At 34.7% G+C, this 21,955-nt stretch overlaps 1 protein-coding gene across 2 annotated transcripts in view; it reads right to left on the bottom strand.

Annotated features, from left to right (window-relative positions):
* Positions 1–386: 386 nt before the first annotated feature.
* PAFAH1B1 (platelet activating factor acetylhydrolase 1b regulatory subunit 1) overlaps positions 387–21,955 on the bottom strand; it is a 71,044-nt gene continuing 49,475 nt past the window's right edge. For both annotated transcript variants that reach the window (XM_004433290.3, XM_087440636.1), the window contains 9 exons: positions 19,929–20,013; positions 19,592–19,666; positions 18,522–18,728; positions 12,055–12,223; positions 10,371–10,473; positions 9,409–9,637; positions 7,911–8,012; positions 5,223–5,379; positions 387–4,332 (listed from right to left, as the gene is read on the bottom strand). In XM_004433290.3, the coding sequence (XP_004433347.1) occupies positions 4,259–4,332; positions 5,223–5,379; positions 7,911–8,012; positions 9,409–9,637; positions 10,371–10,473; positions 12,055–12,223; positions 18,522–18,728; positions 19,592–19,666; positions 19,929–20,013 (1,201 nt within the window). In that variant the 3' untranslated portion in view covers positions 387–4,258. The remainder of the gene's footprint in view (positions 4,333–5,222; positions 5,380–7,910; positions 8,013–9,408; positions 9,638–10,370; positions 10,474–12,054; positions 12,224–18,521; positions 18,729–19,591; positions 19,667–19,928; positions 20,014–21,955) is intronic.

Consider the following 21,955-nt stretch of genomic DNA (forward strand, 5'->3'; position numbering starts at 1 on the left):
CTCTGACCACAAGAGGGGTGGGTCTTTGTCAGGGAGTCTATAATTGGTCATTCCCAGCTGTAGAGTCACTGTCCAAAAGGGCTGCTGGAGGGGAGTCTGGAGCTGCATGACCTAGTGGGCTCTCTGTAAGCCCACTACCACCAAGAGCTCCTATGGCTGCTTCTCCTAGCTCCTTCCTCCAAATAGGTTGAAGGAAGCAGACAGCAAAGGCAGTGCTGGCACTGCCCCAAAGAAAAGCTTTCCATTAAGGCCCTGCCACCCTGTCACCAATTTGCATTTTACTCTATGACTGGTGCTGAACACAGTCCCACTAATAGGACTCAACTTGAAAGGTTTTAAATCTGTGCACAAGGAGACCAAAAAAAAAAAAAAAAAAAAACCACATCTAGTTTTATAGGCATTTAATAGTTTACCAATTGGTACAATAAGATTTTTTAATATGCAGAAAACATGAATAAATTTTGTTTTACACAGTCTGAGAGCAACAAATCTTACTGTAAAACACAAGAGCAATATTATATACATTCCTTTACTGATTTTTTTAAATTGTGTCAATATCTTCTGTTAACTCTTACAATCTGGGGAACTGTCTTCTCCAATCACCACCTCTGCAACGTTCATATGAAATCAACGCTTGCCTTCATGTCAGTGTCAGATCAACTTCTAACTCGAAGATGTTGTTTGTTTCTGTCATCTTCAGAGTGAGCTTTAGGGATGCCTGAAGGATAGGCAGGACAAGAAAGCAGCTACTTACATGATATAGTGGAAAGACAAAAAGGCCAGTTCAGTCCAGTCGTGACTTGTAAATCCGGCTTGCCCTCCCCCCACCCCACTGGAAAAAAACCAAAACCTTTTTCACCAATTTTGTCTGTCGCTCCTCTACCAGGAGATTCTTCTTTGCATCATCTAGATTAACACATTGGACTTATATACAGCTGGACAGAAAGAGTAACCATTTTAAGTGCCTTTTCCTCCAAATTCAACAATTTTAACTTCAGTTGCTTAAGGATTATCAAGCCACCACTGTCAACAAAACAAATATCCTTTACTTTTAAATAGTTTTTTTTTAATTTATTAAAAATTTATTTAAAAAAAACTATTTAATGAGTGATATTACCTGGAAGTTCACATAGAAACAGAAAGAGGCCAAGAGGAGAGCAGGGCACTGACAGTAAGGAGACTGGGCTTGGTGATCTAGAGCCAAAGCTTCCAAAGACTACAGCGAGCGCTCCACAGCCCGGACAACTTGCTAACACTAGTGATTTTTAGAGCAGTGCTCTGGGCACACCATTGGTCACACCACACATAGACAAAACAGGACGGTCTTAGTCTCCTAAAGTGCAAGATGCCATGTCAAAAAGCAACTATTCTCCAAGCGATGTCTAAACCACAGTTTCTGTGGCTTGCACTTTCAAGAGTGCAGCTAGGACTTCTTGGGCACGTTACATCAGGGTGGCACTGGAATGTCTGTTTTCACACACAAAAAGTCAAGTCATCTGAGGATGCAATTCTACCAGCTTTTTATTTCTTAAATAAGTGGCCAATTTGATTGAGAAAGTGACAAAGCAGCAGTGAACCTCTAAACCAATTAATAAATTTCTCTACTTACAATCCAAACCAGTAACCTCATCATTGTACTTATCCCAGGCAAGGCACAGGGTTAGACAGCAGACAGAGAAAACGAAGGAAACAGGAAGAAAGAGCATCAACAGGGCAGTGTCAAACAACAGTGCAGGAAACCTCTGCAAATCTGAGTCCGGATCATGGATGGATCACTCTCCCCCACGCCCCCTTCAATATTCAAACAGGGCTCATTACATTTGGATCCAGTTGAGGACCATCCCTGAGATTCAACGTTCGCTGCTTCTTAAAAGGAGGATGTCTGGTAACTCAACTAAGCAGCAGGCTGTGGCAATCTCCCAAGTAAGGATAACTTTGTTTACAGAATAATATCGTTTCTCCTCCTTTGTCAACCAAAGTCACTGTATGCTGCAGGGAAAAAAACCCACCGGACAGCAGCTTTGTTTCCTCCTAAATTGGTACCATTTTTTCTTTTATTGTTCATATCTATGAGTGATTTCTAGATGTTGTGGCTTACCCTTAAACAATTCGGGTGTTGCTACATGCTAAAAATGAATTAAAATACAAGACATTTATACATGTACAAACAAATGTTAAGATGCACCATTTCTATGTATTTGTATTTCTTAAAACAGGACAGGAAATAGCAGCAAATGAGAACAAAGATATTTTCCATAGCTTTTTTAGAAAAATCCAGTCAGAACAGCTAAGGGGAAACAAAAAAAACACTTCTCAATGTGAGCAGGGTTGTGAGGCAATATTGTCCTGAAAGTTATTCTACTGTATTTAAGGAATTAGCTTAAATTGTAATTTTTGTCCTCAAAAAATAGCCATTAGTTCTCAAAACACTTTCCCTTCCAGAGACCTCTCTCAGGAATTATTAAAAATAAACAAGTAAACAAACAAAAAGACACAAGCTAGACATACAGCTGCTTCTAGTAAATATACAGCCTATTCTCTGTGTGTGTATCTACAGGACGTTAACTCTAACCCTTTGTCTTTTTCAGGAACCAAATTTCCATTAAATACTAAAATGGACATTTAAAAAATCACATATTACACAAATGAATAAAATGCAATTCAGAATAAGTGTCTTTGTTAAACTGTTATTTCATTGTTCTGTTAACTTTTCACATGACCTTAAAAAAAATGTTAGCTAAGCAATGGAATTATTTGTTAATAATCTTCAATGGAATATTGTTTCCAAAGTCACAGATAAAAATTCTCTTAAACCTACTAGTAGAAACTTTGGATCACAATATACAATATATCAGGGATGTGTAAAATGCTGAACAGCCAAACTGCAGTGTGTGTGTGTGTGCGTGGGGGGGCACAAAATGCAAGTGATTTCCTTTAGCTGGGAAGAATTCCCAGAGTCAGACCTAGTTTTCAGAAGCGTTAGGAACAAAAAGGGTTTGTCCTAAAGCATGGTATTCCACAGCAAGATTTATTCTACTTGTATGTTTTAGCACTTCTTCAAAAACCCAGGACCCAAGGACATAGAGGTTGGATGTGTGTGATATACATATACAGACTTATCCACTTACAGATAGGCCCATATACTTATAAACATTTATATATAAACAAAAGGTGAAAACACAGTACATTGTTATGCACATTCCATTAAACCCTGTCTTTTTTTTAACTTGTAAGTTAAACACAGTTCAAATTGATATCGGATTTCATGTTGAACAAACTTGTATTTCTCCCACTCCCTTAAAAATGGGCAAACATAACCTTTTCCATATTTCTCTGTCATTATGTAATAATGCACATTGCACATCCCTAAAAAACATCAAAAAACAAATAGTGATTTGTACCATGACACACTCAATGGAAGCTTAAATTCTACTTGGAAGTCACATCACTATACAGTCTAAAAGTATGGAGAATACAGCTAGAAGTGTGTCTAGTGTGGAAAATAGAAGCTTAGAGTATTACAGTGTTTTTTAACCTGTTTACAAAGCATTAAGACCCAAATGAAATAAATGATTTGCTATTAGCTGCTGAGATTTTTCTTATTTGAGATTTACAGTCATTTTCTTACATAAATATACCACTAGCCTTTGCTTGATAGACTGCCAAAACAAATGTATCCTATTGATTTGGCAAATGTGTCATGACAAAAATTCCAATGTGTAATCCCCATTAATTACATAGATGGTTCAGAAGATTTTGAATTGTTGCCTTATTATCTAACATCCTTAAAGAAGATTTATTAAGCACACTTAAGTGATGTTACATAGATACACATTTCAGAAAAAGCCCTAATAACCACCACTTTTCCCCAAATGAGGCCATCAAGTCAGGCACCAACAGATAGCAGAAAGAAAAACAGGAATTAATAATCCAACATAAAATGACACTGTCAACTATTCAGTTTAGTGCCCTAGTTCAATTTATTCAACTTCTGCCTTCTTAGGCCTGGTGTGACCAATGCCAGCCCAGGTTTTTAAACCCTATGGTACTTCTAGACAACATATGTAAATTTACAGTATACAATTTGGATTCACCATGCATGAATACTTTGTGTGTAACATTTAATAAGCTCAATCTACATCCAGAATAATTTACATGAAAGGACAATATTTATTTAAACAGAGCTCAATGGGGTAACCATGGTATCATCAGAGTGCATCCAGAGGAAAAAAGGGAGGAGGGGCCAAATGAGACTCAATCAACGGCACTCCCACACCTTTACTGTTTGATCTACACTGCCAGTAACCACATATGGGGCCGTCTTATGGAAATCTGAAAGAAAAAGAAAAGGCTTATTTTAAAATCAGATTGAGCCAGATACAATTTTTAATAAGCCACAAAATAAGCAAGTCAAAGTGCCAGGAATACCCATTTTTTCCCTATACACACCCACACATCTACCCCCAGAAGATACCAAATCAAGCTTACCAACTGGGTTAGGGAAGCTGAAACTTAATGATGCACTCCTATATTAACACCTCAATAAAAATACTTACCCTCACTACCCAACTAAGGCTGAATAAACACTCAAATCTAACAACAAGGACAGCCTCAATGTATCCATTTACTCAACACTTACTATGTGCCAGGCTCAGTACTAATGCTTTATATTCACGTTTAATATGAGGTAGGCATTAGCCCTGTTCTACTGAGGCTTTATGTTTAGCATTAGATCCATCATACCCAGTGTATTATATTTTACTGTATTCACTATCTTAAATTCTAGATTCACTTGATACTGAGGATGTTCATTAAACTTAAATACAATTCCCTGAGTTCCCAGTACACAAAAGTATATACCTGCCAGAGGAAAAAGGTTGAGTAAGATTTCCTTTGAGAAACTTACATACTAGTAGGGGAGCAAAATTACCCATCAGAGTGATCAGTAAGCATCATCTTCACAATTCTAGTTTCCAAAACTAATGTTGTGTAATGGAGAAAGTAATTTTTTTTATTATAAGGCTGATGATGGAGAAAGAGAGTTAAGGAAAGGAGAATTTAAAACAATGGTAGGAATCCACAGTTTTAACCTGTCTTCTCTATTCTGTCCTGAAACCACGTCATCATTTCTTACCTGGAAAAGTCCATGTGGTTACATAAAACTTTGTTATGTCTGGCACTCCAAAATCTAATTGCTCAGAAACCTCATAAATGATACATACCCAAGGAGGTAACAAAGTGTTCATGCGCATTGAGGGTCTTCATGCATCGCTTGTTCTTGTAATCCCATACGCGTAGGGTCTTGTCATCAGCACAACTCAAAATAAACTTCCCTCCAGAATGGAACAGAACTCCACGTACCCAGTTATCATGACCCACCTTAAAAACAAAAAAGTATATGACTTAGTAAAGGGATAAATTGTCTAAATAGCATCTATGAAAATAGTTAAGTAATTACTCAAAGCACACTGACACTACATGCACCAAAAATGTCAATGCCAAAAAAGACAAAAAGAGAAAACACAAAAGTCTAGGGAATTCTAGATTAAAGGAAACTGGAAACTATAAGACACGATCAGTAAATGCAATGTGTGATGCTTGACTGGCTCCTGGACAGAAGCTAAAATAAAGTTATAAAATATAGACACTATTGGGATAACTGGAGAAAATTTGAGTTTGTAGTGTATTGATGTTAAATTTCTTGAGTGTGAAATTTTATTGTGGTTATCCACAATACCCTTGTTCTTAGGAGATACATGTTAAAATATTTGGGGACAAGAGTCATGATGTCTAGGGGCTGGCCCGGTGGCGTAGCAGTTAAGTTCGCATGCTCCGCTTTGGCGGCCCAGGGTTTGCTGGTTTGGATCCTGGGCGTGGACCTATGCTCGGCTCATCAAGCCATGCTGAGGCGGCGACCCCCATAGAGCAACTAGAAGGATGTACAACTATGACATACAACTACCTACTGGGGCTTTGGGGAGAAAAAAGGAGTAAGATTGGCAAGAGATGTTAGCTCAAGGCCAATCTTCCTCCAAAAAACAAAAAATGAGCCATGATGTCTATAAGTAACTCGCAAATTGTTCAGCAAAACACACACACACAGAAAGGAAATGTTAACAACAGGCAACTCTAGGTGAAAGATACACAGGTATTTACTGCATATCTATTCATCTCCATCTATCTATCTACATCCCCTGTCCCAGCAATTCTATTTCTTCCAATTTATCCTAAGAAATAATTAAGAATGTGCCCAAAGATTTAGTTAACAAAGATATTCATCAAAGCACTGTATGTAATCAGTGAAGAAGAGTACCTAACGACATGAGCAAGTGTCACATACTTTCTAAATTAAAAGTGTGCTGCAAAGCAGTAAGTACAGTATGATACCATTTTTATTAACAAAACACCATATTCATCTACATAGTAATTTAAGAAAAAGATTTGTTTAGAACTGCACAGTCCTACAGGGTAGCCATTAGTCACATGTGACTATTTAAATATAAACTAAAATTAAATACAATCAACAATTCAGTTCTTCCGTCTCACTAGCCACATTTCAAGAGCTCAACAGCTGCACGTGGCTTGTAACTACCATACTGGATAATAATACAGAACACTGTTGAAGAAAGTTCTACTGCACAGGCTCTAGTTTAGAAAAATATACTTGGTAGGTATTAGATATGCTAGAGTGATCTAAGGGTGATTTTTATTTTTTTCTGTTAGCTTTTCTGTATATTTCTAAATTTTTCTACAACATAAATAACTATATATTGCTTTTTTAAAAGAACTAAAAGAGAGAGCTATTTTAATTTTAAAAAGACAGACAACCAAGATGACATATCCTTTGCCTTGGTTTACTTTGCCTTTGCCCTTATTTAAAACACTTTGTTCTATTATAGTGACCTACAAAAGTCACCACTATTAGAGGTAGAAGCCTCAACAAAAGTCAAATTGCATTTCTTGTGGCCACATCAAAATAAAGCAGAAAAAAGTACTCTCCTTCAACTGAAAAGCAGGAGCCAGAAAACTCCAGGGAAATTAATGGTGACCTGTGTTGTTACAGAAAAGGAGAACACATCCTTTCTGATTTTAAATGTAGATGATCTCTTCTAACAGCAAGATGAGTGTATCTGAACTCAGCTCAGACTACTACTAGAGGAAGAGTTTAATTTTCTAATCAATTCTTGATGATACTTTCACATGTATCTGTCTATCACATCCTACAGAGAGATAATCACTTCAAGGTATGGTGGGCACCTAAAAAATCTCTAAAACAAACATGGATACGAAATCACAAAAACTGGTACTGGATTAATGTCCAAAGATCCCCTTGAAACTCCCTTAGGCAAACAAGAATGTCCATAACCCCGAATTATCATTTATATATCCTCACACTGAAATCTAGGTGCTCCAAAAATGAAATAAGCATTTCCAAGTCATAAAGCTGGCACCATTAATTTCAGAACGGTAAAATAAACCAAATAAACTGGACCATGTGAACAAATAGGTAACAGTTAAAAGCATTCATATTAAAATCAAATACAGTGAAACAGAGAAGCAAACAGCTTCAAAAATGAATGGGTCTATAATAATACTGTTTCCTCTCCACAGGAGATATTATACAATTTTTAAGATACAGTAAGCTAGGATCTCCCTCCCAGTACTGTGGCTTTGTAGATCCTTTATATAACATGATATTCTATAGGAATAACTGTCATATCACTATAACAATGGAACTACAAAAGTTCAAGAAAAAGTGTCTTTATAAAGAAGTTATTTTAAAGCCTAAAATAATTCAAATTATTTAATAAGATGTCACAAGGTATTTAACCCCAAAATATATTCTGTATATACATAGTATATAAGCACAGTGAAGATGTAAAAGAAGCAGTGAGATTATGCAAACTTACAAGGGTCATAAGGCACATGCCAGTACTGACGTCCCACATCTTAATAGTTTTGTCTCTGGATCCAGACAGTAAGAATGGCCCAGGCTTGCCACTTTTCTTAGTCTATAGAGAACATATAAAAATTAAGTTTCCCATGCAAGAAGTTAGGTAAGGACTATAAATGACTTCTATCTAGCAAGCATCTGTATTTCCAATTTTGTAAAAATGCATTTTTTTGACAAAAATTATATATATATATATAAGGCATAGAACTTGATGTTTTGAGATATGTATACATTGTAAAAGGGTCACCACAATCAAGCTAATTAACATATCCATCACCTCACATAACTAACCCATCCCCCCACTTTCTTGGTGGTGAGAACACTTAAGATCTACCCTCTTAGCAAATTTCGAGTATACAATACAGCATTGTTAACTACAGCCACCATGCAGTACATTAGAGCTCCAGGACTTATTCACCTTGTTTTTCCCTATTGAAATACACAAGTGTTCTGACAAACCTAGGCTACACAGAAGGACCCAGATAATAAATATAAAAACAGAAAATCACTACTTAGGTTAATATTCAGGTTCTACAACACCAATGGATGATAAATTTACTGCTCAAGACTTCTGCAATCAAATTAAAAACTATTTAATTCAGCCTCTACAAAAGTCCAGCCAGAATCAAATTTATGACATATTAGTAAGTAACCACAACCAGAGGGCAGAAAAAAAATAACTGAAAATGCAATGAGCCAGCCAAAATAAGAGATAACAAATAGAATTTCATTTAGAAAAATTATTCTAAATGAAATAATTTAGACGGGGGAGGGGAAGATTCTCCTTCATTTATTAAAATGTAATTCAAAAAAACTCTTGATAGGACTGTCTCTATGAAAAAGAAATGTGGTCATTTCTGCCTCACATAACTTATTGACAGAAATAATATTCTATAATTTATTTTTAAGGTATTAATCAAAGAATAAAATCATGAAGAGCATAAATTAAGAATCATGAAGAAACATAATAAAACTCCAGACTCAGCTAATGCTTCTAATGATCAAGGGTATCAGAGGCCTTCATAAGAAATATTCTTCATTTAAAACAAATATTTAAATACTGAACTGCATTTCACCATAAATTTATAAATAAAATAATTATGTTCATTAAAGAAGGCTATTCTTCTAAAAGATAACTTTAACCTCTCCTGTAAGTTTTATTTTGCATTTTTGCACTGATAACAATGGTTTTTCTGATAAATTTAAAGGACTACTTTCACTCTTCAGGAGAATCCCCTTCCCCATCACCCATCAGCTGACAGCAATAATAATCACTGGTTAAAAAATATAAATACATCTGCAAGTTGGAAACAGTAAAGAGTTTAAAGATTCAGAATTCTGGGATACAGATTTTTAATGCATTAATGGCCCTGAAATTGAGAATCAGAAAAGTTGTCTAAGGTTCTGAGATATCAGCAATAAAATCATGAAATGACACGTAAGTCACACAGTACCTCAGATCCTGTTGCTTCAGAGATGGAAGAATATGAGCTTTCTGGAGCCCAGGAAATGCATTCTACCACATGCTCATGTTCTCGAAGCTCAGCCTTGCATTCTTTTGTTGCTACGACCCATACGCGCACAGTCTGGTCATTGGAACAGCTGGCTATCAGAGTGCCATCCTGATTTGGCCGCACCATGCGTACCCATTCTCTGTGTCCTGTGAATGTCTTCACACAGTAGCTGTCAAAATAAGTAATAATTTACATTGTGAATGGCAATCAATGGGATACTTCCCAAAAGCGATACAAAACTAGCTATGCACTGGAATAAAGAGAATGGCACCAAGTTAGAGAAACTATATGCAAGTCAACAAAATAAATGTACATTCCTGGTTAATAAAAGATGGGGACAGGCTGGAAAATCAAACATTAGTTAAAATAAGCTGATGAAGTATCATTAAAGAGCTAACCAAATCAACACAATCTACAAGATAAAACATACAGAGAAATAAAATCTTTCAAAACTAAATACAATAAACCTAACCAAAATATTTCTAGCCATGTTGGGAAAAAGGCAAGCTCTACTAATCTGGTTAAAACCAGTAGGTTAAGATTTTATTATAACAATCGTGTAATTCTAAGCATAACCAAATTAAGCCTAATAGAAGCATACCTGCACAAATGTTATTTACATTTTATTTCAACCCACAGAGAGATCACCTAAAAGAAGACCACAGAGAAAATAAGCCATGGCATAGAAATGGCTCTCAAGGACATAGAGTTTCTTTTATAATTTCTCCTTTCCTTTTTGGGAGACATTCAGAGATCAAAACTTAGATTTAAAGTATGTAATACAATGGTCATGGTGATCATTCTGGGTTAAAGCCAAAATAACTGGAACATTCAGAACACAATTTTGTTTTTTTTTGTTTAATATATCTTTTGCTGATCCCTTTTCAACTAAATCTACTTACCCAGTTTGTACTTCCCACATTTTTATAGTTTTATCCCTTGAGGCAGACACTATATGATCTCCATTGGGCATGATGGCTACTGAAGAAACGTTGTGGTCATGGCCTAAAACATAACACAGCAACGTAGTAAGTGATATACCACCAAGAACAATTAAACCCTAGTTTACCATGAGATTTCACCATGGCATTTCAAATATCAGAACAATTTTAAATATATTGGGCTTTACATAAATTTGATAATAAACTTGGATTTACACAAAAAAGTTAAGGAATTAGTAACTTAATAAAATAATCCACAATGAAATAAGTAGCCAACTCATTTACGATTAAATTTCAACCTGGACAATTGTCTCAAAATCATAAGACATTAGTATTATCAGTATCTGAATATATTAACATGCTGAATATTTACATTTGAACACTAGAAAAACACAAAATTTTCCATGGTTGATCGTCTAAGATGGAAATAAGATTTACAAAGCTGAACAGAATGGACAAGAAAAACGGGAATTTGGTTCTTTATTTTAAATAGTGGTTGAAAATTATCTCTTTTTGTTCTTGATGTCCATGGGGGTAAAAAAATGCATTATTCCATATACATTATTCACCTCCCTAGTTAGCTATCCTTTGAGGAAAAAGCCCCAGAGTCCTCATAAATATCATATTATTTTAAGGAATATACAATTGTTAGAAAGAACTCTTTTCTTAAGTTAGAGCTACAAGATACAGGCTACTTAAAGAAACATAAATACAAAAGGAGTCAATAGAATTTTACAAAAGGAGTCAACAGAATTCCTTTAAGCTCCCCAAATGCATTTAATGTGAGGGGAAAAAAACACACCCTTCAAATTATACCCTCTATGTAATCATAGCTTACTCACGTGCTAAGATCTCTGGATAGTCTATTTTAAAAAAATTTTATTACTAACACAGTATGTGTTCCTTATATAAGATGCAAACATTCAAATTTCATCATGTTTAAAGAAACAACAAAAATCCTTATTTAGTGAGCACCTTTTATGTGCCAGGTACTAAACCAAGATGATTTAAGTATACGATCTCATTTTATCCTCACAACAACCCTTCAACTTAGATATTATTACCTCTACCTTGCAGATGAAAGAGCTTAAAATTTCCTAATGCCATAAGTAAACAAGTAGGAATCTGAACCCAGATATCTGATTCCAAAACCCATGCTCTTTCCACAAAGCTAAATTGCCTCAGGGAATAGTCTGCACAACAAGACTTGGAAAAACAACTTAACAATGAGACTACACTATACGTGGAACATTAAAAAGTGAGCAAGGGAATCTGGGTTCCAGCTTTTATCATACTCTCTCTGGACTTGAGTTTCTCAACTGAGAAAAAATGAAAAAACTCAATAACTTCATTTTCTCTTTTACTCAAGGATATATATATGTTCTAGCAGTTTTTCTTATCAAAAAATATTTGTGAAAACAAATTAAATATTTTATTTAAACCACTAAGAGATACTTAAAATCTCCTAACACAACTCTCAACTACTGTGGCTTATGGGACTACCTACATCACGTGCTCCTCCACCGATATACACAATTAAGAACTGAATGTAGGGAACCTGCACATTGTTAGCAAACAATGTTCTTCTTCTCTCTGGAACGCCATATTAGAAATCAATAACAAAATACTGTCCTCTGCCCCTTACCATGCATGGTTCTGATGCATTCAAAGCCCTGAAAATCCCATAGTTTAATGGTCATATCTGCAGAACAGGACGCCAGAAGCTTGCCAGTGTGGTCAAATGAAATATCCTGTACAGAGTCTGTATGCCCCTTAAGAGTTCGTTCAAAATCTCCAGTCTCATAATCCCACACCTGACAAGTGAACAGAAAATTGGTTAACAACAACCCATCACTCCTTTCTCGTTTCACATTTGCACTTTGCAGGCTACTCTGACACCTTATTGACCTAATTAACTGAGCAACCAACAAAGGGTAACTCTCTTGGAAATAGCACATCTTCAAGTATAAACCGATCTTCTCTCTATAGAGAAAACTGACATTGCAATTATTAAAACAGACCTCTAGTACCACATTTATTAAGCATTCGCCATATACCTAATTATACTAGTGATTAGATACATAAAGCCACAAGACAAAGTCCCTCCCCAGTCTGACAGCAGGCAACAGACATGTAAATAAGTAAACGTAAGTGGAAAAAAAAAAGTTTCAGGAGGATATGACAGGCATTTGCATGTAGAATATTAGGGGAACGATAAAGTAGTACTTAATTCTACTAGACAAACAGAGCTCAGACATCTAAGAGGCCAAAGAAAGACTTCACAAGATGTAACTGTACACAAATAACAGATTAACAAAAGCATATGTCATTTTGATGTAAATGAAGTCACAGTCATATTTTTTAAAGATAATTTTTCTGAGATAATAGAAATAATGAGCTATCAAGAATAAACAGGGTCGGCCCCGTAGCTTAGCAGTTAGGTGCGCATGCTCCGCTACTGGCGGCCCGGGTTTGGATCCCAGGCGCGCACCGACGCACCACTTTTCCGGCCATGCTGAGGCCGCGTCCCACATACAGCAACTAGAAGGATGTGCAACTATGACGTACAACTATCTACTGAGGCTTTGGGGAAAAAACATTAAAAGAAAAAAAAACATTAAAAAAAAAAAAAGAATAAACAGAAACGGATCTCAAGAACACACTAAACTTTCATTCTGGAGACCAAATGCTAGTCTGAAGCTCAATCTTTAACCAACATCAATTACATGCCCTAAAATCAAATGATTGATTCCATTCTTCCCATAATAAGTTCAAATTTATCTGTGGTAGGGTGTATTTCAACCAATTTAGAGAAATTTAGAAAATGCACCTTGAAAACTTGGAAATAATCTAAGCATCCAACATTAGGGGAGTGGCTAAGTAGATATAAAATCTGCAACTATAAGGAATTTATGGAACATATACAATAATGCTATGTAAAAAAGAACACAAAATTATACATATGTAATCAGAATTACATAAAAAAAAACCACCTAAAAAGTAAAGTATCTTCTAAAAACATTTCTTTTATAGAAAACTTATGTACCCTTCCCAATATACACAAGTAAAATTTTTACCATTTAAATGTTCAAGTACTTCTACATGAAAGTGATTACTATATGTTTAATTTTGTGCATATTTTGTTAGATTTATCCTTAAGTATTTTGCAGTTTTCTGATGCTACTTTAAGTGGCATTTTGAAATTTCAATTTTCAATTATTCATTGCTAGTTTATAGAAATACAATTACTCTTTGTATATGGACCTTGCATCTTGTGATTTTGTTAAGTTCAGTCACAGTTCTAGTAGCTTTTTTGCAGATTCTTTGGGATTTCTACATAGAAGATCATGTTGTCTGCAGATAATGAAAGTTTCATTTCTTCCTTTCCAATTTGTATGCCTTTTATTTCTTCTTCTTTCTTACTGCACTGGCTAGGCACTCCAGTACAAAGGTGAACCTAAGTAGTTGACACCAGACATCCTGGCCTCAGTTCCTTATCTCCGGGGGAAAGCATTCAGTTTTCCACCATTAAGTATTATGTCCACTGCAGGTTTTTTGAATACCTTTATCAGGTTAAGGAGGCTCCCTTCCTAGCTTGTTTAGAGTTTTTATCATGAGGGATGTTAGAATTTTGTCAAATGCTTTTTCTGAACCACTATTATGGTTTTTTGTTGATATGGTATAATATACTGATTGATTTTCAAATGTGGAACCAATCTTGCATTCTGGGATAAACACTATTTGGTTGTGACGTATTAATTATGCTTTTTATGAATTGCTGACTTCAATTTGCTTATAATTTGTTAAAGATTTTTCATCTGTGTTCATAATTGGTATTATGTTGGTCTACAGTTTTCTCTTTTTGTAATATTTTTGTCTTATTTTGGTATTTAAATGTTTAATTTTAACAAGAGTTCAGATGAATATTTTACATACTGAAAACAAATAAGGTGTCATCATGCAGTTCACTTCAGTGTCAGTTAACTTTCTTCCCATGCATTCATTAAAAAACACTAAAGTATTTTCTCTAAAATAAATATACCTAGAAAACGAATTGTCTCTCTCTATAAATGGTGAGCGAACAGGGCACTTTAGTGTTAGTTTATAAATGTCAAGAATGAATATGAATTTCATTTTTTTCTTGATATTTGCCTTTTGTACGATTATAAAAGCAATAAATGCTCACGATAAAAAAATCTATAGTGTACTGATATAAAGGCAATAAAAAATACCCATTATCCTACCAATGGCATGGTTTTTCCATTTTTTTCTATGCTTTTTTTTTTTAAGTATAGTGACTGTGTATACTTCATCATCCCGTTTTCCCTTTGCTTCTTACCATAAGGATTTTTCCATGCCATTAAAAACTTAGCAAACATTCTTTTGAAAGGAATCCCTATTGTCAGCTAAAATTTTTCATAATTATAGAAAAAATCATAGTGAAAATCTTTGAATATTGAAAAATATCTGTCTTCATTTTGCAATACTTAGGTCACACAGTGACAGTGAAAAAAATTTTGGGTCAAAAAGTATAAACTTTCAGCCTTTCATATATCCTGCTAAATTCTTCTCCCATAAGACTCTATCAAGGCCGGCCCAGTAGCGTAAGCGGTTAAGTGCGTGCGCTCTGCTGAAGCGGCCCGGGGTTCACTGGTTCGGATCCCGGGCACGCACCGACGCACCGCTTGGCAAGCCATGCTGTGGCAGCGTCCCATATAAAGCGGAGGAAGATGGGCATGGATATTAGCCCAGGGCCAGTCTTCCTCAGCAAAAAAAGAGGAGGACTGGCAGATATTAGCACAGGGCTGATCTTCCTCAAAAAAAAAAAAAAAAAAAAAAATTTGTGGGCCGGCCGGGTGGCACAAGCAGTTAAGTGCGCGCGCTCTGCTGCAGCAGCCCAGAGTTCGCTGATTCGGATCCCGGGTGCACACTGATGCACTGCTTGTCAGGTCATGCTGTGGCGGCATCCCATATAAAGGAGAGGAAGATGGGCATGGATGTTAGCCCAGGGCCAGTCGTCCTCAGCAAAAAGAGGAGGACCGGCAACAGATGTCAGCTCAGGGCTGATCTTCCTCACAAAAAAAAAAAAAAAAAACCTCTATCAAATGTAATGAGAATGCCTGCTTCACAAATCCTTATCACCACTGGGACTTCTCATTTAAAAAGTAAAATACCTTGGCAGATTTGATATAAATTGTGATTTTAATTTGCATTTCTTCTACTATTAGTAATGAGGCCAAAATTTCTGTTATTGTTGATTAGACATTTTTTCTTATTCTATGAACTGTCTGTTCATGTCCTACAGTCCATTTTTCTATTAAGACGTGTTTCATATCTGTTTGAACTCTTTATATATTAAAGTCAGCAATCCTTCACCTGCTTTCTTAGTTGAACATATTTTTCAGTTTTGTTTGCTGTTCATTTTTCTAATATTTAAGAATTATTTCTAAATGACAACCATAAATAACATTTCAAAAATTTAAATGGTTAAATTAAATCAATTTTAATTAAATTAAAGCAATTAAAAACTGTCATGAACTATTCCAAATACCTATCCTCTATGATTTTTCCTAAATTACTATAGTTCAAATGTTGATGATGTAAACGAATGGCTCTAAAAGGAACAAACCTGTTCTATTTACCAGATACACAAGAGAAATTATTTAATAAAAATTTTAATTTTGTTATTGATAACTATAACATTAACTACAGTTTATTAAGCCCTTACTATGTTGTTACATAAATTAGGTATACATTATTTTAAGCAAAAGAATCTTATAACATAGACATATTTTTTTTTTTTTTGGTGAGGAAGACTGGCCGAGCTAACATCTGTTGCCAATCTGCCTCCATGCTGTATGTGGGTCACTGCCACAGCATAATTTGATGAGTGGTGTGTAGGTCCACGCCCAGGATCCAAACCTGTGAATCCTGGGCCGCTGAGGTGGAGCATGTGAACTCAACCACTATGCCACTGGGCCGGCCCCTGACATAGATATTTTTAATCCCCCTTCCCAACAAATGAGAAAATTGAGCCTTAAACATATCAAGCACTTTGTCCAAGATAGTCATAAAATTACAAAAAATTCTTTGTGTTCTCCTTTGAGTTTTTTCAAAAGTAGTTCTATCACAATCATCATTTAGAAATCACCTAGCTTTACCACAACTGAAGAAAGAAAACCATGGAAGGGGAGCAAAAATAGTTTTTTTCATTCCATAAAATATCCAAGGAAGTATTTATGAGAAAAAAGGATTTATGTATAAAAATGGATAGAAAACATTTATGATAGCAAATGACTGGAAATAACTTAAAAAGTCCAAAGGAAGGTTTGTTACTGGTGCCGCAATAGTGTTGACACTGAGTGTTCCTTTAGTATCTGCCCAGCACTGTTTTAAATAGTTTCCATGTATTAACTCATTTAGTCCTCCCCAAAGCCCTATGAGACAGGTATTAATTTCATTTTACAGATGAGGAAAGAAAAGCACAAAAAGTTAACGTGCCCATGTTCACATAAATTGTTAAGTGGCAGGGTCAGGACTTGAACCCAGAGCCTGTACTCCTAACCATTAACTACCCTATAAAGCCCCCATGTATAAATAAAACAATCAGTTTAAAATCATTAAAAATGATGATTCACTAGAAACAAAGAAAGGTATTTTTAAAATAAGTTTAATCAAAAAAGAAAACAAAACTAAATACAAATGCTTTTCATTAATGAAACAAACGTGTGCACATTAAATAAAGACTAAATGGAAGGGAGAACGGTAACTAGTTGCTAAGGTATGTGGTATGATTATAGACAAAATTTTTTAAACTTCCATTTGTAATATTCCAAAGTTGACTCAATAGATACATTTTAAGATGGCACATTTAGTTTTTTTATGCTTTAATACTACTGCTGCAAAATCAATAGTTCCAGGTTTTCAATCTATTCCAGAATGCCCACCCTTTTACTCCTATGTCTCAGGATAGTGGTGCAATTTTTTAGTATTCAAGAATACCATGAAATCAGTAATTTAAATACATGTCTAAATACATTTTAAAAATAGCAATATACTAATGTATTATGCATGTTATTATCTCAGCCTACAGCAATATGTGATGCACATATGAATTTAAGACTCTCTTCCAATTACTCTACAGCCTGCCCCATGGATCACCAGCCCACAGGATGGAAGGAAGCCACTGATTTAGAAACTAAAGAAACCACATAAGGAAAACATAAAAAACAATGTTTACTTTGAAGAACAGGTTAAGTATAGTCACATTTAAGGATTTCTGCAATTTATGCTGGACTGCTGCTATGCAATATATACTATCTTAACAATCTATTCACATTTTCTTAGTTATACCTCTACAAATAAAACTCAAAATCTACAAGTTAATTTGAAATAAGCCTTAGAATAGAGAAACCTACCTAAACCTTTTAACTATATTTTATTTATCTTTCTGCAGGTGATTTATACAACCTTGTACTGTGTCTGGATCAAAGGGAATTATAAAAACCACCTTTTTTCTGATTAAAAGATAAACATTGAAATGTATACGCTTATTATGAAAAATACAAAAATAAGAGAAATGTATAACTTATAAAGTGAAAGCTCCTACATTCCCACACCCCCAGAGAAAACCACTGTTTAGTTTGGAATCAAAGCCAATATTAAATACATCCAGGAGAGTCTAATTTAAAAAATCCTCTATTGAATTCTTTTGCAGAATACATTCACCCCCTGAATTACTAGTTTTGTATTCTATATTTTCATCTATCACCTCCGCTTAAAAGTAAGGCACACATTTTTATCTTCATTCTCCAATAACAAAAATTATTCAAGCACCAGGTGACCTATTGCTCAAGACTAAATTAGTGACATCCAATTTTCTCAAATTCATCAGTGAATTTATTTGGCAGCTTGCCTCTCAGGAGCTACAATGAAATTTTATTGTAATTCCATCTTTAAAGGATTAGAACCAATCACACAGTTTCAAAGAATGAAAAAGGCCCTCTGCTTAGGCCCTCATTTTCAAGGACTTTTTCTTTCTTTCACTCAATTAATTTTAAATCTGCTTTAAACAATTATCCTATTACATATCTTCCAATTTTGAAAAACTACCTTAATTGTAGCATCCTCTGAAGCAGAGACCATAACACTGAAGACAGGATGGAAAATGACTCGAGTGACTGGACTCCTATGACCACTCAATGCATATTTTTCTGGTGGACGGGGAATCCATTCTTTTGGGTCTCGTTTCTGACCAAGCGGTCCACCCGATGTAAATTCTTCTTTTGCTTCATTTAGCTTTGATTCTAATTCCATAACCTTGAGAAGAACACACGGTTTTATGTATAGATAGATTCCAATAAAAATAGCATATGTGATATTTTTGAACAATTCACAGTAATTTACAATGCATTTGTCAAATTTAATTGAAAATGATCTATATTATATACCACCAAAATTTTAACGGTATGACAAAATTGAAAATTGAGAAAAATTCAGTACAATTGTGTCTTTTAACTACTTAAGGCAAAGAAAAATTTCAATTTATATCTACTAAGTAGAGCAAGAGCAGTGCGCCTATCTTGGTCCCTGTAAGTTTGCTACTCTTAGTAAATTCTTTCTAAACCACAGTTTACCTTATACATGCTAATAATAATATTCATAATAAAAGCTAACATTTATTGAGCATCTATGAGCTAGGCACTTTTCTAGGAGCTCTTTATGGATTAACTCATAACAATGTTATTTATTTATTCTAACTTTGCCTACTAAAAGTATAAATTCTAGGACCAGAATATTATTTATTGCCTTCAGTTTACAGAAGACCAGAGGTGAAAACGACTTGTCTAAGAGTACACTTTAGTGCTGTTTTCCCAGCATCATATTGGCTCCATGCGTTCTTCTCATCTAAGTGCACAAATGAGTTCTTTCAGTATCAATTCCTTGAAGCCAGAGTTGTGCAGATTCAACCCAGCCAGTACTTGGGTTACATGAGCTAGCATGTATCAGCAATGATCTGTCTAGGTCAAAGTTTTTTTTAATGCATAGAAATGTATTTTTATTTGCCTTTTCAAGATTAAATATAATTATTAATGCAAAAGAATAATTTATGTTAATATTTTCAGAAAGTTTATCTGAGAACACTCGAAATACAACTAACTTCAAAGAAAAGACTTAGTTACCTTCTTCTGTAATCTAATAACAGATGTCCATTTTTTTTCCAAAAGACCAGCATATTTCTTATCTAATTCTTCATTCTAGGGGAAAAAATGAGAACCTTTTAAAAAATGACTCAACCTATGGTAGTTCAAGCCATAAAGACCATTCATCTTTAAGCCCAAATGTTACTAAAAATCTGATTATACAAAAAAAAGGGGGTGAAAACCAAGTTTAGTGTCAACTAAACCACAATAACAAATGTTAAGATTTGTGAATATCTAAGGTGACTGTTAACTACTGACATTTGAGTAATTCTACTCATTAACTATACTACAAATAACTGTAAAAAGTCAAACATACCATATCTAATTCAGCTTCCTTTTTAAAAACTGAATATGCCTCTTCATAGCCATTTGAACGAAGATAATCTGCTATAGCTCGATTTCTGAAAGAAAACAAATTCAAATGATTCCTAACAAAATCTCATTGCTATCTTTAAGAAATAATATTTTATTTAAAATCTCATAAATTTTAAGACATTCTTTTAAGAGAATTCCCTTCCAAATCATACAAGTATTTCACAAAAAAAGGAACCCCTCCCAAAAAAACCCTCTCAAACATTTAGCCCTGCCATAGTACATCCACAATATTATATTATCCTTGAGCTTTTAGTTATAAGTTTCTAATGTGTTGCTTACCTTACAAGCTGTGGGCACTCTATAGATAAAGATATGGCTTATATAATCAGATATCAATTTGTGACAGCAATCACCAATTTTGTTCATGTTTACATTTAGCTTTCCCTTACTACCTGTTATGCTAATAGATACTCAAGGACTAGTACTTGAAAAGTTTTGCAAAGAGAAATGTTCCGATAAAACTATAATTAATAAGTATTTAATATTAGAGATAATTTTAAACCATGAGAGTGGGTGAAAAAAAGGCACAAGCTGTAAACTTAATACGTATCATAGAACGAGACATTCATTTAGAAATTAGAAAGAACTCAAAGGTTAGAGAAGATGAATTAGCAGATGCCTTTTCACTCTCTCCTTATATTCTTTCAAAGAGAAAATCAGCTACCACCCCCTTCCTTCCTAAGGCAACCTATTCCAATGTCTCTCAATTTTTTTTCTGAGCCTTAAGTCCCACCATGATAAAAACAGTTGTTTGCTTGGGATTTCCTTTAAAACATTTTAAATTAATTTAGATAACTTAAAAGTTAATATATACACAAGATTAAATAAATTTTAAATCAATAAGTACACAATAAAGTGTCCTTTCCACCACTGACCCCCAATATTCCTTCCCAGAAACAACCACTTTACCAGGGGTTTGTGTATTCTTTCAGAGATAATCTACCTATAAACACACATCCCTGCACAGTCTTCTAGAGATAATCAATACTTATTTTTAAAATAAACTTAAGTATACTACATAGAATGTCTTACATACAATGTCCCATGAACTCACTTAATCTTAGCAATCATTCTTTATCAGCAGATGTAAATCGGCCTCTTTTTTAATATCCTGTATTCCAATATAGAGACATGCTTTTACTTCTACAAACAATGCTGCTATGATTATCTTTGTATAAATGTCAATGCCACTGCCCACCTAATGCTCTAGGAAATAAAAACACTCTAGTGGTACTACACAATCGGTGGGATTAAGTTTTAATTCAATGGCATGTTAAAAACAAAACAAAAAAAGTGGAGAAAGATAATAGGGAATTAGAGCAAACATTTATGTTCCAGGTAATTATTAGCACACCAAACATTAAAATGTAATAACTAGTGGGAGACAGGGTCAACACACCACAATTGTGGACATGGGGGTTGAGGAAAGCTAAATTCTTACTATTATTGTGAGACTCTATCTGTGTGCTGCTCATATCACAGCCTGTACCTTCTGGCCTGTTCTACTAATGGATAACTCGATTCCTTAAGAAGCGTCTTCTTTACACGGAGGTGAAATCTACTTCTTTTTAACTTCCACCAAGTAGTTCTACTTGGGCCTTCCGAAACAAGACAAAATAGGAAGGCAAAGACTCTCTCAAAATATTCCATCAAATATTGTGTTGTCAAAGCATGTATTACAAACTTTCAACAAAAACAAATTTCTCTTTGGTTAGAATATCCCAAATAATAAGAGAAACAAACAAGTTAAAAGACATCTATTTCTTAGCTTTATTTTCTTCTTCTTTTAATCTAAAAAACCAACAGCAAGCAAATAAAGGAAAAAATGTCAAGGGTAAACAAAAATCATATATAGTACTTGTAAATATTTAATGTTCCTAACCTAGCTCACTTCTCACTTCTACCTCAGGGTCAAGCCCTAATGCCTGAAACTTTGTCTGAACACACTGCACACAGCTTACAACTCTG

The sequence above is a fragment of the Ceratotherium simum genome, chromosome 16 (assembly GCF_057802395.1).
Source record: "Ceratotherium simum simum isolate JZ-2026a chromosome 16, ASM5780239v1, whole genome shotgun sequence".
Lineage (NCBI taxonomy): Eukaryota > Metazoa > Chordata > Mammalia > Perissodactyla > Rhinocerotidae > Ceratotherium > Ceratotherium simum.